The sequence below is a fragment of the Sphaeramia orbicularis genome, chromosome 16 (genome assembly GCF_902148855.1).
Source record: "Sphaeramia orbicularis chromosome 16, fSphaOr1.1, whole genome shotgun sequence".
Taxonomy (NCBI): Eukaryota; Metazoa; Chordata; class Actinopteri; order Kurtiformes; family Apogonidae; genus Sphaeramia; species Sphaeramia orbicularis.
In genome coordinates this window covers 21924719-21943851 of record NC_043972.1, presented here as the reverse complement: position 1 = coordinate 21943851, position 19133 = coordinate 21924719, and the positions used below count along the sequence as shown (strand labels likewise).

Here is a 19133-nt window from a genome sequence, read left to right as displayed (position 1 = left end):
AAGATTAGTGAACAAACAAGGAGTCACATGAGGTGTTCATGGCTAACTTGTTTTTTTTATTTGCACGTCCAATGAGTGTTAACAAACCCAACACAGAGGTTAGCATCCAGGTCTACAGCAGGGGGCGCTCAAACACACTAAAAGCTCCGAGGACAATCAGACAGGAAGGGAACCAGCAAACATGTTCATATCTGTACAAATCTACAGTTCACAGGACACGTTCCTCTGGACTCGTGTTGGTCCGTTTGTGGCATTTTTGGGTCTTTTCTCTAAGTTATTGTTTAGTTTCACAGAGGTTATTAAATGTTAGCGAGCAGATTTAAGGTGGAATTTGGACTAAATGTGCTTTCACACTAAACAGAGCCATCACCTCTGCTGAACAGTCGGCCATCGCTCAGTTAAACCCAATATTCTACATTTTCAGACAAATATTTATTCGCAGCCGTATAACTGTCGACCCAGAATAAATCACAAATACAACGGCGCCACCAGCAGGTTGAGTCCTCCCAGAAAAAGTGCAAAAGAGAAGAAATGAGGTGAATAGAAAATGTACAGGATGAGACAAAGAGGAAGAGGAGGAGGCTGAGAGCAGCCGAGGAAAAGTCTGAAATGTGTTCAAACTAACCTGTCCTTAGTTTCTTGTTTTAACATGCTTTATAATTGCCACAGATTCATGTTTAGATTAACGCATTTCAGATGACAGTTTCAGTCAGGGCCAGGAAATGAAAACAACAAAAACTGCAATACATAGGTTTATATGGTGATAATCACAGTTACCATGATAAACATATTTAATTTGTTCACATTCTCAGCTGAGACACCTCGATAGTATTTGAACGTTTTTGTTTTTTGACTTTCTTTTATGTTTTCATCTTGATGGAACAAGATAAGCACTAAATCACAAATCTAACAGGTGTGTTTTCCTCTTAGTCAACCTTATGATTTTTCTTCTATTTTTACTTCTGGACCAAAAACCAGCTGTTAAACCACAAAGAAATGGTGCTTTGACATTTACTGTGATAATTATAGGGGTCGCCTCATATGAATGTTTTAAGAGACAAATTTTGATCGGGCTTCAGTGATTCAGGTAAAAAAAAAAGAAAAAAAAAAAAAAAAACAGTCATAGCAAACAGAACTTCGTCTGTTTTTAGCGTGGAAAATGAACAATTTTTAGTTACGTTTTATCTGTTTACTTGAAAGATTGATTCACTTTCATTGGAAGACAAATATAATCGACAAATCGCTGCAGCTGATCTGACACATTTACTGACAGAATTTGGCTGTGAAAGTGTGAAGTTGTGATAAATGCAGCTCGTCCAAGTTATTACATAAAATGTACTGATTAATAGCACTGATTTAGTTCTGTTTTGGCCACAGTTCATTTACATCTGACTATAACAGAGAATGATGGAAATAGTTACTTTAAAAACCTGAATGAAAACCATTAATAGAAATTTTTGCCATTTCTTATATGACAATCAAATCCAATTCAGTCCATACATTTATGAAAACATGGCTTGTATACTTCCACAACTACATATGTGGCATCTGTTTATTTTTACAGTAAGGGAACATTACTTAACAGTTAACTGTCAGTAGCGTTTTCATTATAGCAAATAATGAATAAATTAACACCATTTCCCAGTTACTACAAATAGTAATAATTTAGGACTAATTACTGTAAATCAGGTCTGGGTGATAATAATTATACTGATTATTCTGGCTATAGTTATATTTTCTTGATGTCTTTAGGATTTTGTTTACAATCTTGGTTAAAGCAGATAAAACATTTCAGGTTTTTGGGTTTTTACCCAAATAATCATCCTTTATGTTTATCTTACTGAACTGAGACCCAGATATGTCAGTTTTCAACGCATTAAATCAAAATAAACAAAATGAATGCTAAATCTCAGTCTCCAATGAAAGGTTTAAAACCACAAACTTTCATTCAGGACCACAAATCAGCATTTAAACAAACAAAAGAGTTAATATTTATCAGTAACAATCTGTATTGACTGATATGAAAATGTTTTGTGAAGTATTCTCTTCCCCAACACAAAAAAAAATTTACGAGTTGCTTCTTTAACATGAACAAAACTATAGATGATCAAAAGAAACATTATTTTATTCATTATAATATTAATGAATGTACCCTTATTGTAATGCCAGTAAGTTTGATGCCAATAAATGACTCCTGCTTTTTTTGAGGGAATGTCCTCCTTTAATTAAACTCAGCTCATTCTATGATAGTGGTATAAACTATTATTTGTCTGACCATTAATTACACTGAATTTCATGACAGGAACAGTTGGTTTTGAAAATAATGTGAACATGATCACGTGTTGAGATAAAACCACTTGTTTCCTGTCTTTTCTCCGCCACCACAGAGGACGTTTTCTTTGCGTTCTGTGCTACACTGACGGGACTCAGCTGCTCTCGGCCTCTACACAAACCCGGCGTTGAATCTCAGAGGAAGCCTTCGTCCGCTGTTCAGTTGGTCGACGTCGTAACTGATGAGTGAAGCGATGCGGAGCCGATTCATATACATACGGGGCATCTTGTTTTCTGTCACACCTGTCAGTTGGAGTGATTTCAGCAGCTCGTCTTTTGTTTTTCTTTTTTCGGACACACATGCGATGAACTGCATGACGACAGCAAGAAAGGGAGTTTTTTTTTTCCTTAAGATATGTTTTGTTTTTCTATGACTTTGGAGAACCTCCCCCCTCCCTCCCCCCACCCCTCCCATCGTGGTCTCAGATTATTTTATGGTTTAAAAACTTTTTTCTGCTGTGTAGTTGTGGTTAGAGAGAAAGAGCATAGAGTTTAAGAAGCGACGGTTTGAAGGAACATGACACGAAATAGATCTTAAAGACTTGACCTGATACAGGAGCAGTGACCTTACATTAAATATAAGAGGTCTGGAAAAACCAAGGAGGCCTGGGACATATAGAAAACCTTCAGCTTTCCAGAGCTGGATTCATGTTTAAGAAACGCTGCTGAAAGTTTAAGGTCACTGTCCTCTCTTGCATGTTTCTAGCAAAACAATCTTAGATAAAAAATGTAAATAGAAATTGTTACATGTCCATGTTCACTGTAACTGCAACTGTTTTATTTCACCCATTAAATATGATAATTAAATATGAAGGTGTATTAGGGTCAAAAAATAATCACATATTTACAAAGAAAGTCTCAATATTACCAGATGTAGGTTTATCTGGATGAAATGTATTAATAGAAATTGAGATATCATGAAATGTCAAATATGATGAAGCAAAAGCCTGTTATTAAATCGAACCAACAGTGGCTGCAGCGTTCGGGGCCACTATGGTAATATTATACCATATTAAAAAAGGGCTTTCTAAGATTTAATTATGACTTTTTTTTTCTTTTTTCTACTTTATGCTATTTGATTTTTATTTAAGTGTGGTTCAATTAGTGCTGCCTTTAAGAGCCTCCATATGGTCGTCTTTAACGACTCCGGCAGATTATTTAATTCCTGCTCACTGATTGTTGTTTGTTTTCCTCCCTTGTCATTTGTGTTTTCTGGGTAACAGTGTAAATAAGTAACTGTGGTTAAAATAAAAATTAAAAAAAGCCTTTTACTCTCATCTTGTGTGGTGGGGACCACAGCAGGGTTCGACTGAAGGGTCTGATCTGAATCGTTGACTTCCAGCCTTATGGGAAACAGAGCGAATGGTCGAACTAACACAAGCAGATCTGTTTGTGGTCACGTAGTGTCCTTAAAGCCGTCGCTGTTTAAACTCAGTCACAGAGACAGAGTTTATCTATGATCACCAACAGTGTGTGTGTGTGTGTGTATGTGTGTGTGTGTTTATGTACACCGAGTCTTTATTTCCAGTGTTGGTCACTGGTCGAGTCCCAGCCCGTCGACACCATTCGCTGCGACTCCGCCTCTTCAGTACTCGCTCAGGTTGTGCCACTTGGAGATCTGCCGACGGGGGTTTTCACACACCTCCCTCCAGTGGGTGGTGCCGGAGGGGGAGGGGCTATGGAGGCCGAGCAGCAGGCGGCCCAGCACTTCGTTCTTGGTGGTCCGGTCGAAGTCGACCACCAAGAACTCCACAGAGATCTCGGGCAGCAGCTCGGGGGGAATGTCGTAGATGAAGGACTCGTTGAAGACTGGGTTCAGGGTGCACTTCTTCACATGAGTCTTCTTCTTGGCGATGCGTTTGCGGCCATAGAAAACATTCACCTTCACGTAGGGGTCTGCAGAGAGAAACATTTATCATCATTCTATCAATGTTAAACTAGTCTTTGAAATCTGTTACACTGCAATCGAGGTTGTTGTTTTTTTTATAAGTTTGTCTTATATACATCATGAATCACAACTCACCATGGAGCTGCAAGAGTCCATGACACATGATGAGCTCATGTACAGTACATGACACATACACTTACATCAGTTCTCTGATCCAAATAAAGACTTGCCTCCTATTTACTGAGGCACCTACACAAACCACACACACTTAGACTTCACTTAAGTCTAAATAAAACATTATGACTGTCACAATGTTAGCAAGAGGAGCTGCAGATTCAGTCATCATTCATGAACAAGGTAAACGGTATGTAACGAAAACCCTAGAATAGATAAGCACTGGCCCTTATTGGTACTAATAATACCCCAAAGACTGTCTTTTGTTGAGTATAGAGGTAGAAGATGATGCAGTGTGTGTAATTCAGGGCTAATGACTTGACTGGCATTAAAAATATCATTTTTTTCTTATTTGTTAGAATTGATATAAAGCTAACAGTACCATTAGATGTTTCATGTCCACTGAGCAGATGCTTGTGAGTGGTTTGCACTTCAACCATCAAAGCCATGGGCATATACATATGTAGACACTGCAATCGTCTTTGAATCACATGTTTCATCATGATCTTTTTACTTTTTCACCTTGTCTGTATTTTTTGCTTACCCTCTTCTAGCTCTTTGCTTCAATACATCGTGCTGCATATTGGTGCAGTTTTAATATTCTTTGAGATTAGTTTGTCTGTCAGGTTTCTTCTTGTCATCATCACAAAAAATACATTAATTTTTGTATCAACATGGTTCTTTGTTTGCCAGACACCAGTGGCCTTGAGTGTAGAAATTTTTAAGATGAAAGAAACTGTTGATCTGATCCTATAAATTTATGGAACAACAGATAAGATAGAGACACTGCTTTTGGAAAATGTCATCACATTTACTGATGTTAGTCAACAAAGTCTGTGTTATCAATAAAGTATATCTTTTCTTATTGTCCGATACTGATGATGAGAACTTAAAATTAAATGTTGGAATTTCATGTCCAATTTGGTCAAAAAGCATTTAATTTTCTTTGCCAATTTACTGTTTGTGCTCAAATTTAGCAGTGGGTCCACTGACTCAGATAATATAAACATGTAAAAATCCATTAAAATCTTTACTTTAAACTGAACTTTTACTTTTTACTATACAATGCCTATAATTTTTTTTTTTACCATTCAATGCCTTAAAGATGGCCGACACACTATTTTGTAAATAATTCACAGATTACTTGTTTTCATTTTACCTTTACTTATTCTCTTACTTTTTGTGAGGTGAAGGACAAAGTAACTTCCCAGTCGGATCAATAAAGTTAATATTAATCTTCAATTTAATAGTGAAAATTGCAGGTTTTTGCTCCTACTGTGCAGTTTTAATATAGTACATATGATATTTGCTTTGTGTAACAGGTCCCTGCAGACAGTTAAATGTTTCTACAGAGTTAAGCTTGTGTTACTCACTGGCTGACAGGCCGGTGATGTCCATCTTGGGCAGATGTCGAGCTTTCAGGACGACAACGCTGAGACGATGAGACACCGGCTGATAGGACAGAGATGCCAGCAGCTCACCACGACTGTCACACTGAAACACAATCAATGCATCAATCAGATAGTGTCACTGAGCTGATAATGAATCAATCACACAAGAGGCAGAGGCTCACTGATCCACACAGAGCTGCTCACATTTACATGAGAGTGGTTGGTGATCGATACAATCAATGAATTTAATCAACATTCTGAGGCGTGAAGATCTGATGCTTTTCTTCATCATCAATACCAAATGACTAATTGATGCTTTTCAGAAATTTACAAGGTCATCACCAAGGGAAACACAAAGTAAAACACAAAGCATTCACTCAGTCACCTTTTTGAGTTTAGGATACACAGATTTGTAATATTTATTTGTTTCAGTTTAAGGAATGCAAATGAAACACTAGAAAAGCACTTGCAGAGCGCAGACCTCCGCCAAGGCAGATTAAATCATTTGTTCCTTGTGCCAGTATCAACATTTCCTGAAATTTTTATCCAAACCCATCCATAACTTTTTGAGTTATCTTGCACATGGACAGACAGACAGACAGACAAACCAACGCCAGCAAAAACATAACCTCCTTGGTGGAGGTAATAAACTGGTTTAAAAGGTTTAACACTGTTGCAAAACTGTTGTTTAAATCAATTCTCTAAACATATAACTATCACTTGTTTTATTGTTCTGTTATATTATTGTTATGTTATCAGTTATACAGGGTGTCCCATAAGTCTTCATACATAGGAGACATAATACATATGGTTCTAACATGTATTTCTTTATATTTCTTCTTTATAGTTCTTCAGCAGCGGAGGACACGCATTGAAATGTGTTCCCGACAAAATGGCAGTCACACAGAGCATATTATATAAATAAAAATGGTTTATGTCAAGAAACGTTTATTTTTCCTATGTATGGAGACTTATGGGACACCCTGTAGTTGGTTTCCTGACCTGCATTTTTATTCTGTTTGAGTCCTGACCTGAATCAAAGTGCATATTTGCTCATTCTTAATCATTCTCCCAGTTTCTCACACTTCTAGTCTGGCATTAATACTGCTTCTTGAAAGCCAAGCCAAGGACAAGACCAGCAAATTAGCTTTGACTAGAGGTCTGCAAACATCATATCTGTTACATTTTGTTTTTAAATATAACAGTGTCTCTCTATATATTGTTTCTATCCAATAATTTAAAATGAAAACAATGAAAAGATAATGGAAATAGTGTGTTAAACAAATGATTTATAATCAGTAATCTGATTTGAGGAATCAGGCCAGATGATTAATCACTGATAAACATCAGTTTGAAATCATTTGGCCACAAGGAGGCACTAGCAGGCTTGTTTTACACTTTAAAATGAGTTTCAGTTTTGTCCTCAATATATAATTATGTTCATTTGTCAGCTAATAAACAGTGACATGTTTTCACGATCTAATTTGTATTTTACACAGGAGTTACTGTGAACTGACCCTTGAAAAAGCAGTTTCATAATCGTAATACTACATTTTGGTCAAAAGTGTGATTAATGCATGTCTTCTGTTCAAGAAAGTATGTCTAAAACTTAAAACTGATGATAGCAGCTGCAGGAAAGTCAGAGTCAGAGGTTACGTTGAACAGTGAGTCCTTGTGTCCAAGGTTTAAACCATGTAGTTTGACATCATGAGCCACAGGGACTCATTTGTGTCTGAGTGAGACCTCAGTAGGACAATAGAGCCTCTCTGATAAAGATGTTTACCCTCTTTAACCTGATCACAACAAATGGGTGATGAGGAGGCGGTTTCCATGGTTACAGACAGAAAAACAGACACACTGCCATGCCACTATAATCATCAGATAAAATCCAATAACATTTAAATAAATAATAATAACATTTCAAAAACACTACATAAAACCTATAGAGGCTTTTCTGAAAACCTGAAACTAACACTAAAACTATTCAGTTCATCTGAATCAAAACTAGTCTAATAGTGAAACAAATTCAAACATCTCATCTGAACCTACCTGCATGTTCCTCTTGGTGATCTGCTGGCTAAGGTGGACTCGGCCCGTGCTTGGATCGACACCTTTCAGTGGCACAACTGCCTCCCCAATGACATCATCGCGGGCAAAACGGTCAAAGCTCAGCACCAGGAAGTGCAGGGTGAGCTCGGGCAGTGAGCTGTAGGCCACACCATAGAAGGTGAAGGTCTCATCAAACAGTGGATCCAGGGTCTTCCTCAGCACACGGGTCTTGACGCGGTGCTTCTTCTCAGGCAGAATGGTCATTTTCACATAGGGGTCCGAGCTACCCGCCTGTTCATCCATTGCGGGGAGGCCCCGGGCCCCGACGATGGTCACCACCAGGGCCTTCTTGGGGAAGTTGTAATCCACGGTGAGGCTGATGGCGCCCAGACTCGGCTCGGGTTCCGGCTCTGATGAAGCAGGTGTGAAGGGTGATGCCGTCTTGCTGCTGGTCTGGCTGCTGCTAGCTGAGCTGCTGTCCAGGCAGCAGTAGTCTGCACGAACCGGCAGAGCCCGCTCCAACCGAGCCTGGCTGTGGGCAGGACCAGATGCACTGGGTGGAACAAGGTGACTCATCTGAAGCTGGCCTGGGACGTCCAGGATGTTGTTCTCAGCGTCCACCAGTACCATACCCCGGCCCATGGTGTTAGAGCAACCTCGGTCTCCATCACGGTCTGACCGGTCAGCGCGGCGAATCCCACGCACAATCCTCTTACTGCTGCTGAGGGATTCTGGGTAAATACTGATGCCCTTCAGCATGTGAATGAACTTGTAGGGCGGGTCCTCAGCATCACAGTAACGGTCGCCATGGAGCTTGTATCGGCCAGAGATACGAAGGTAGCGGCGCTGACAGAAAGACCACAGCAGAACTAGAATTACCACGACCAGAACCAGAACGCCAGCGCCCAGAAAGCCCGCCAGGACGGGGGACATGGCTGAGGGACAGAAAGAAACATATCAGTCACATCTGTTACAATGTTCATTTACATTTATATTTCACAACAAGACACTTTTTACAGACTTGTCAGCAGATTCTTCAGGCCAGGTTTGACATAAACCTTGACGTATTCTGATACCCAGTAGAATCAAAGTCACCATAAAATTGTAGAAGTTTGGCACCGGCCCCTTGCAGGCTGTAAGCAAAAGTTTACAAGATCCATATCTAACTCTCAAACAGCTACACACATGCCCTTCATGACAGAAAGGAGAAAATAAAACAGTATGATTTCCTGTATCTGATGAAGTTTCCACTTGTTAAAGTGAGTTTTGAGTGGATCACATGTAGATAGTGTTAAATACAAGTGTAAACACACACAAAGACTCAGGATGTGATATTGGTGTGAGATTTGTGTTAGTTGTTGAATACGTTCAGATCACTGACACACATTTTTGACCAAACGGAAACTGAGTCAGAGTGAGATCAGTGTAGGAGGTTCAGGAGGAGGAGGAGGAGCAGTGATGAAGAGGTCTTTGTCTGCTGTGGACAGAGACGTACTGTCCAAATGAGTGTAGAAAACACACACACCCAGACAATACCATGGGAATCTATGTGAGCTGTGATTGGTGCAGTTACAGGACGTTAGACCTAGTGTCAGTTCAGTGATCACTGTTTTATAAATGAATGAATTTAACCATCATCAAGTAGGGCTGGGTATCATGGCCAATCTCCTTAAATGATTCGATTTCAATTCATAAGGTTCTGAATCGACTGATCATGATCCGACTGGATCCAATCTGATATTGATTCGATTCAGTATAGCGATGTAAACAATTAATCGACTATAAATTAACTGTCGATAAGAATTTACTCGATGAAATTACAACAGCTGTCTATTAGTTGCCCTTTTCCACAGTGATATTTGTGGTGTCATCAGTAGGGGACACCACTACCCAAACTAGGTTTCATCGTTGAGGTTGAATATCGGGGGGAGTCACCTTGTTCACCTGTCCCACACCTGTCCGAAGGCTGGGATAGCCAGTTACCGGTCAATTCATCAACGATGGTGGCGTTGATGAGTTAGAATGGCTTTAGGGACATGATGGAGCGAAACACTGACCTGTCTGTCTGTTTGTCACACATGCTGCAGGTTGTCTATTTGTGCAGGAGGCTCAATACATGCACATATGCAGGGTCAGAATTGGTCTGGTCCAGGACAGAGTGGGGGGGTGCATTGTATCTCCCCGCTCCTTGAAATCCATCCCCTGTGTGATCCTCCTCCGTACTGAAATCTCACTCCCATCGTGTCAGGTGGTGATGCAAAGTCACAAATGCCCATTTCTTCTAAAGTGCCCCTCATCAGATCCATTTATTTTATTTCTCTGCCGAATTAATTTAGTTCTACAACATAAATGTCATTTCCTGTTCTGTATCCCTAATGGTACAATAAATCAATCATTAAGGAATATGACATGCTTTTTTCCTGAAGTATATAAACAATATTTAGCTTTTATTCTTATAGACCCTATTGAAAGAAAAATTCAGGTTCACAGGAAAATCACCGCTTATCAATTAATTGTTAATTGATCGACAAGGTCAGCCAACTAATGATTAATGAATTAAACAATAATTTGCATTCCTAATTCAGTATTAACTGATTGATTCAAATTCATTTAGTGATACCCAAGTACAATTTTGAGCTGTGACCTGATTATTTAACTACTGCAGCCATACAACACATCAATACTGGTATCAATACTGACATTAGAAAGGAAATAAATGACATTTCAGCAGTAAATAGTTGAATCTACTCTTAAATAATGAACAGGACAGAAACATTGCCATGTTTCTATAGTGGCTCAGAACGGACTTCTTCATCATCTTTATTCTGTTTTATGGCTGGTGGCTTCTAGTGTTAAGGCGCATTACTATCACCTATGGCTGAGTGTGGATCCAAGTGAATATTCCTAGAATGACCGGCTTCCGCGACCTGCCTCAGAGAGCCTCTGCCAGACCAGACGGTCCGGGCGATCAATTCCCCCACACTGCGGGTTCAAGTTTGAGGCCAGGAGGACCAAAGGCACAAAGGTGTTTTCCTCACCCTTCCTCCATGCCCCTCTCGCGCCAGAACCATCGAAAGCAAGATCGAGACGCCCATCTCCCCCAGGGGCCCGCGAGACAGAGCCAACCAAGCCTCACTGGTACCCAGGTCAGGTACTCGCCATCCCGGTCTGAAAAATTTATCTCATCCACTATTACTTGATAACGCAAAATTAAAATAAAATCGATCCAAAATCAATCAAATCAATTTTTTACCCAGCCCTATCATCAACTGATTAAGATCATGTAATGTGATGTAGCCTCAGGTCTATGATAAGTTTATACATGACCTAAAATATTTAATTAGAAGTGAAGTTTGTTAACATGAGTGACTTGGCTGCACCTGCTGTGTCTTATCTGGAGGAAATATAAGGATCATGTTAACCTTCAAAATTTTAAAGCAATTTTTACTTTAGCTGTGATTTTGTTAATTCCAGTTAGTTTTTCCAGCTAAAAGTATTAAAAGGTAGAGAACTCTGAGCCCTGTTAAAATGATTACAGAATAAAGATTATTAATAAGTGTGATTTTACATAATTGTAATAATCATGTCTATTTACCTGTATAGAAACAGTTGGTGAAATGAACAAAAGCAAGATTTTATCATTTTCACATCATTTGGCTCTCCTTAATGACATCATATTACTGTGTCTCGTTCTTTCACTGTAAGTTTAATGTAGAACAAGCAACACAGAGGTTTAGATTTTGTGTCTTGGTGATTCAAATATTAAGTCATATCTACCACACTCAAGTTTTATTAACAAAAGTAATACAGAAAAAAATCATTTTTTTATTTTCCAAAATTCTGTCAATAAATGTGTCTCATTCTTTTTAAAGCAAATAATAAAACTATGGCATAAAATTAACATAATAGACAACAATATCATATAGCCTATATTTCATACTTAATCAGCTTGTCTGTCAGCTTGTCAGCTTTCTTCTTCAGCACAGTTGGGTTTATCACATTAGTCAGTTTTATTTCTGAGACACAGAACTGTCACAACAATAAAATCTGAGTTGATGATTAACTGTCATACAGATAAGATTAAATGAGTTTATTTAAGTGCAATTAATGTTAACACTGTCTGAATTACAGTATAATTCTGACTATACTTACTGCACAAGAAATGGATGAAGAGAAAAAGAAACAAACACACCAGCCAAAGACACTGGTCAAATCATGGAAAACCATGTGGAAATATTAATAAAATGATATTTCTGTTAGTTTCACCTACTGCTTTTTCACAAATGATATAATGATCTTGATTATGCAAAGTAAACATCATTATTAGAAATAATCCTTAAGAGATTATACGATAAAGTGGTCTTCTCCATCACTATAAATTCAAACTGCAGCACTCTGGGGTAAATATTTATTGTTTCTCAGTCAAAGCCTTTAGATGACTGAACAAATGAATAAAAGCATAAATACATGTATGTGTAAATGTAAACAGAAACATGGAGGTGACTCTAAACTTCAGTCGGAGGATGAAAAGCACTCTGTTCATTCATTCCATGAGATGAGGTCATGTTTTGGAAAGAGCTGAAAACAGCTGAGCTTGTTGCCTAGCAACAAGCACGCGCGCGCGCGCGCACACAAACACACACACACACACACACAAAAAAAAAACTCACTACACACAAAAACACAGTGATTCATGATCAACGATAGGACAATTTTTAAAATATTTTGTTAACTTTCTTTCATTGTTTTGCAATTTCTTATTATTTATCAGTTACTGTTTGAAAATAAGTCACTTATAGCAAGATTCAAAAATATAAAGTGTGATGAATATTGTAAGTTTCCTGTTAATTTTCTAATATGCCTTACTTTCTCTATTTTTATTTTATTGTGTGTACATATTTTTTAATCAATTTTTACTTTCTTCATGACACCATTGCACATAAAGTTGGAATAAAATACTTTTTCTCATGAAATGATTGTGACAATATAATTTACTCTTGATACAGAAAATGTAACTGGAACTCAGAACATAATCATTGGACCGAATCAAAGGTGATGAGTAAAAATAAGAATAGCAAGAAGAATGTGTCTGAAAACAAAATAATTCCAACTTTACAGGCAACATTGTAACTGTAATAATAATACATAGCAGTACAAAGACTGAGTTTAGCAGTTTAGTAGTAATTATTTTAATGCATCTAGTGTTTTGTGATAATTTTAATTTGTTTTCTTGTACTCATACTTGATTCTCTAATAATTCTTCAATATTTATTTTACTTCATTTCTACTGTTGCATTATTTATGTTCATACATTATAAATGAGTGTCTCTTATGTTTATGTGGTTTTTAATTTTTTCTTGATTGTTTGTTTTCATTATTATTATTATTGTTATTAAAGCACTGACAAAGGCCGCGGTGATAAAACGTTTCCGAGGCTCGTGCGTCTGAATCCCGGGCTAAAACCGCCGGGTACAGACATGACGTCATCCGATACCCACCCCGACTGGCACGCGCACGCACACTGAAGCCCACGAGACAGCGGAGATAAGGCAGACGGTGCGTAGGAGCACGAGAACGCCCTGTTTGGCGCGTCTGTCGGACCGTGTTATTTTAATTTGTCCATATTTATTACACATATGTATAGGCCAAACGCATTTACACAAAAGTGTGTGACCATGTCTCTCTCTATATACATATAAATATATGATTACAAATATAAAAGAACAAAAGCTGACGATAAACATTTAATCATCCAGTCAAACCTTCTTGTCATGAAAAATCAGCTTTTAAATTGACATTTAGTGAAGTAAATGAAAATAAATAAAGTCACTGTAAGGTTCAACAAGGCCTCAAATGAAGTAAATTCAGGTGCTGATGAGATAACTCTTCATTGACTGGGTGTAGGCATTTAACCAGGGTGACACAGAGCGTTTTAGCCTGAAAACCTGCCTTGACCATGATTATACACCACCAAATCCTGATAAAGTCTGACTGCGGTCGTTTTGACAGGGTGTTGTTATCTGTAGACTGAGGGCTGAAGCAGCAGAAAAGGCCTGGTTCTCACCGTAGGTGGGTCGCAGCTCAGTGATGTCCGCCATTTTGTGAATCTGGGAAGGATGCGGTCCTGACCGAGCGGGGAGAAGCGCAGAGAGACGGGGAGGACACCGACGAAGCACGTCTTACTTCACATCCATAGAGAGCAAACGACGACAGGAATCACCGCAAACGGGAGAGTAGACAGGCGGTCCCGGGCACACAGCCTTCATATGTCCGCTGTTCGGGCGGAGGCTCGATCTCTGCGTCCAGCTCGATGCGCAGTGATGCTCGCGCTAGGATGCAGGGAGGCTGCGCGGAGGAGCTCGCGATGAGACTGGTCGAAGATCGTGTATTGACAGAGAACGCACTCCGCTAATAAAAAAGAAATACTGGTCATACTGGGCCTTACTGTAAAATGAAGTCACGGTAAGATTGTAATAATGTGTTACATTTTAGCAGTTGCATTGAACATGTAAAGTTCTTTTTGTAACTGTCTGGGCCAATCCTTTGTTAATCTACTCTAATTTAACAGCCTTTATGAAGCTCCACTCTGAGTCACTCATTAAACTTAGCTTGTTGTTTTTGTAGGTTTGAAATGTGAAATGTGTGCATTTATGTCTAACAAGAGATATGCAGGAAATATTGGCATAGTATTGAAAAAAAAAAAAAAAATCACAAGTATACAGCTTCTGCTGGTAAAGAAGTAGTGTCAAACACATTTTTGTTTTTATGATTTTTTTTAATCCTTGAAAACTAACACCCATCTCTTGAAAAACAAATTTATTTCTCGTTTGATTTTGTAAAAACACACTTCCAAAATGTTAACAGCTCTCTTGGAAGATACATTTTTACCTGTAGAAATTGCCGTAGTTTGTAATTATATAGTTTATTAATATAATAGTGTGTTGTGTACGGCATATTTTCTTATAATTGTTTTCTTGTCTCCTGTCATGGGCAGCTATCCCTTTAATTGTGTTTATTCTAATTTGTAAATTTTTTTAAGGCCAAATCCGATTAATTTAAAATGAATAATTCAAAATCACTGGCCCTTAACATTTCTACCATTTGGAATATGATCTAGTATACTAATTAACTGGGTGCGTATCATCTTCTCTTAATCTGTAGTCCAGTGATTTTCGACCTTGGGGTCGGGACCCCACATGGGGTCGCCTGGAATTTCTAGTAATTGATAAAAAAAAAAAAAAAAACTTACTAATAAACAATATATGGTGAGTTGAGTGAGACAGTCCCAATCCATAAAAGATATGACAAACTGTGAAGCTTAAACTGAAGCACTGTGGTACTGTTTATCTTTCAAATGTTCATTGTGGCTGGTTTCAGATGCTGCAGCTCTTTCATAATTCATAGTTTGAGTTATTGTTTTTCAGTATTAATTGTCAGCCTTGTAAATACAAGTTTGACTGACTGTGCATATCCTGACCAAATAAAAATAAAATTCTCATTTTGTGCAGTAATCTACACCTGGCTTTTCTGCCTCTGTCCATAATAATATACATTATATAGACTAAATATCATCTAAAATTAATGTTTATTTGCAACATAGTATAGCAAACTATTACATGATCAAAAACAAATTAATTTTAGCAAAAAAAAAAAAAAAAAAAAAGAAAAGAAAAGAAAAGAAAAAAAAGATAAAGAAAGACATAAGTCTCCATTTTGAATGTCTGGGGTCGCCAGAAATTTGTGATGTTAAAATGGGGTCACAAACCTAAAAAGGTTGGGAACCACTGCTCTAGTCTGACAGTTGTGGTTCTTGAAAATCGAGCAGAGTGAGATGTCTAAGTACTATCCTGTTGACCAGACTGGTCCTCGCGGGAGCAGAGACCCCGCCCCCTCAGCTGTGTCATCAAAGTCTTAGATAATAAACAGGAACGTGTTTTTATCTTTTTTTTAAATCAAAAACAGGTTTTTCCATTATTAGTTTCACGAGCCAAGATTATAGCACTTTTAAAAAAAACAAAACAATTTTTTTACACTAAACTGTAGTGTCGTGTTTATGCTAAACTAAAGGATACTTTACTATCTTTACACTAAACTAAACTTACTGTTTCATGTTTATGCCAAAGTTTATAGTTCATTGCCATCTGCATAATTCACTCTCTTTATGCTAAACTAAATCTTTATACAAAATTAAATGGCACTGTATGATTGCTATAAGTTAATACTACCTTACTTTCTTTGTGCTAATCTAATTGGTATTGTACTGTCTTTATGTCAAATTAACTTGTACTTTACCATCTGTTTGGTAAATTTTATTATTAGTAAAACATATAGTGGTCACCATATTAACATAACATTATAAAAGATTAAGGCAAATTAAAGCATGACATGGAATGCCAATATATTATGACTCCCTTTAAATTCAGATGTATTTTGATCAGTTGTCAGTGTTTTTATCGTTGGTTAAATTGGTGAGAAGGTGATCCTTGTGATGTTTATCTGTCTTACTGTTACAGTCGTGACTCGTGATGAGTTACAACAATAATAAAAACTCCCCATTTATACATTTATAGCGATCATTATTATGATCGGTGTGGATGGACACTTAGTCTGATCCTAAACGCAAAAAATACATCTCCATGGTATCTTATGTGCCGCAGCTTTTATGAAACCAAATCAACATTCATTCAGCTGGGATAATAATTTCAGTTTAATTCAGCTGCCATCTTGGTTTTGTCCTGGGGCTCCAGGTCATGGGTGGGAGTGGACAGCAATAAACACATAATAACTGGTCATAACAGCTAGTGCTGCACAGACTGGTTTTACTGTTGTTGTATAGCTTTCTTATAATTATTTGGTATGTTTTATGTGTGTTGAACATAGGTGTTTTATCAGCTCCTTAATGTGTTTTCATTTTTGTTTGACTAATTTCAACTGAGTTTCATGGATTTGATGCAGTTTTATGTGAATTTGATGTAGTTTCTGGTGGGTTTTTATTTGTTTCATATGAGACTGATTTACCTTAATGTGTGTTTTATGGTTGTTTTTTTTTTTGTGTGTGTGTGTTTTTGGATGGGATTTATTTAGTTTAGGGTGGGTTCCTTCAATTATCAGCAGTCTTTTATTGAGTTTGATTTTAGTTTTAAAGCATTTGCTGTATGTCAGCTGTGTTTTGTTTAGTTTCATATTGGTTTGATGTGGATTGATATGCTTTCTAGTGATGTTGTTATTGTTGTGTAGCCCATGTTTGTTCTGTCCATTATTTTTTTTTTATGATACACTATATGCAAATCTGGTTGTGAACTGCAGGTGTTATTGTTTTCAAGACCCAAAAAGTGTTAGAGCACCAGAAAAAAGAGAAAAAAAAAAGGGGGTCTGAAAGACTTCTGGTAAAACCGGTCACTCTATCAGGTGCTTGCTTTGCTGGTTTTTCCAGTTAAATGAGCAGCCCAGCAACTCATTCTCCTCATAAACCTGAGAAAGCTCAGACCAGGATTCCTCCATGGGTAAGTTGAAATCATTAACAGTTGTCATATTTACTTTTAGTTCAGTTCAATCTGTTAATCTAGGGATGTTTCTGAGGTCATAAACGACACACTGAAAATGAAAGAAAATGAGGTCTAGTTAAAGCTGAAACTCATCATGATCATGTAGTAGGCGGGACCGTTCGATAAAGAAGTTATGTGAAGGGAAAAGTAAGAAAATTAAAAGAATTCTGACATTTTATAAGAAACTGTTTTTACAAAGTGGAGTTGAGGGTGTTTTCACATCTGAAATTTTGAATCCTGGTTTTTGTTTATATTCCATTATCTACATTTTTTATTTCAATTAGTTTTTCTCTCACACTGTAAATGAAGAATCAGGCTAGTACCTCCTATTAACATACATGTCGTTGGACAGTGAAAGGAAGTTTGAGTACTGTCACAATCATGTTCATTTACCCATAGTTAAACACCTTCTGACTCCTGTTAGTTTTTCTTCTCTTGGTTTTGGGAACGAGCCTTGTGTAGATTCTTGTTACTGGTCCAGAAGCTCTAAACATCCAAATGTTTTCACAATATGCATGCACCAAACCACGATTCAGTTTGGCCCACATCCTTCAGCTCAGACTAGAGATCAGCTGTTTGTTCTACACCAGAGTCCAGATGCAGTTTCACACCTGAGCACTTGGTTCACTTATAGATTGTTTGGACTTTCCAACTAGTTATAGGAAGTTACGCAAGGGTATTGTTAGCAGTAAAGTGAAGATTCCTGGTTACAATTCCATCATGAATACACAACATTCCAAGCAGCTGAGAGAAAAGATTATGTAAAAGTACAAACCAGAGGAAAAAAAAAAAGCAAAGCAGCAAGATAATGGCCGAAGTATATAGCCAAAGCTCCACAGAAATGGTTTAAAGACAAGACGGTGAATGTTCTGGAGAGGCTGAGTCAAAGCTCAGAATTCAACCCAGTAGAGAATTTGTGGCTGGACTTGAAAAAGTCGGTTCATATCTGATCTCTATACAACCTGACAGAGGATGAGCACTTAAAGAAGAATGGAGTAGAACTGTAATGTCCAGATGTGAAACACCGACTAAGAACTGCCCACAGGTTCAGTTACTTGAAAATGGTGAATATTTATGTAAAGATATATTTTACATTATATGCTGTGTTTGTTTTTGGTATTTTTTTTTGGGGGGGGGGGGTAAATTCTTGTCAAAAAGCCAAATCATACTAAACATGATTCAGTTTTTGAAAGCAATAAAAGGGGCAAACATCTGAGGGGGTGATTACTTTTTACAGGTATTAGGCTGTACGTAGTAGCACACAGCTAATGACAGAGGTGTGTACTGGAGGTATCAGATGCACAGTTTAGTCTGATCCCAAAATTGATTTTCTGTTTTTTTTAACCAAGACACTGAACCCTAAATTGCTCCCAGTAGGGCGCAGCAGCACCTTGCATGATGGCAGCCACCTACTGGTGAGTGAGTGTGTGCATGAATGGGTGAATGTGAGGAATTGTAAATCACTTTGGGCACCATGAAGGAGTGGAAAAGCATTATATAAGTACTGACCATTTACCATAACCAAGTAGGTCAATTTAGAACCACCTCTCATTTACAAATGACAGAGGGAAAGCAAAACTAATGTAGATAATGTGAACTGAAACATGATCTTGGTTTGGAGTTTGAGACGAGAAAAATCAAAATCCCAGAAAAGATTAAATTGATTCACAAAATATATTATAAGATAGAGAACGTCAAGCAGAAACTGAGGCAGTTAGAAACTCTTTGAGGATTCTTTTGGTGTCGTCCTGTGTC

At 37.8% G+C, this 19133-nt stretch overlaps 1 protein-coding gene across 1 annotated transcript; it reads right to left on the bottom strand.

Annotated features, from left to right (window-relative positions):
* Positions 1 to 35: 35 nt before the first annotated feature.
* syt11b (synaptotagmin XIb) lies at positions 36 to 14167 on the bottom strand. The gene is made up of 4 exons (XM_030157848.1): positions 13898 to 14167; positions 7834 to 8768; positions 5767 to 5887; positions 36 to 4227 (listed from the first exon to the last, which is right to left on the bottom strand). Exons 1-4 carry the CDS (start codon positions 13929 to 13931, stop codon positions 3917 to 3919), a joined length of 1401 nt encoding a protein of 466 aa, XP_030013708.1. The 5' UTR covers positions 13932 to 14167; the 3' UTR covers positions 36 to 3916.
* Positions 14168 to 19133: the final 4966 nt, after the last annotated feature.

Coding starts and splice junctions, on each gene's coding strand:
- syt11b (XM_030157848.1), bottom strand. CDS start 13,931: ATGGCGGACATCACTGAGCTGCGACCCACCTACG. Junction 8,769..13,897: donor TGAGCTGCGACCCACCTACG/GTGAGAACCAGG, acceptor TCTGTCCCTCAG/CCATGTCCCCCGTCCTGGCG. Junction 5,888..7,833: donor TCACCAAGAGGAACATGCAG/GTAGGTTCAGAT, acceptor ATTGTGTTTCAG/TGTGACAGTCGTGGTGAGCT.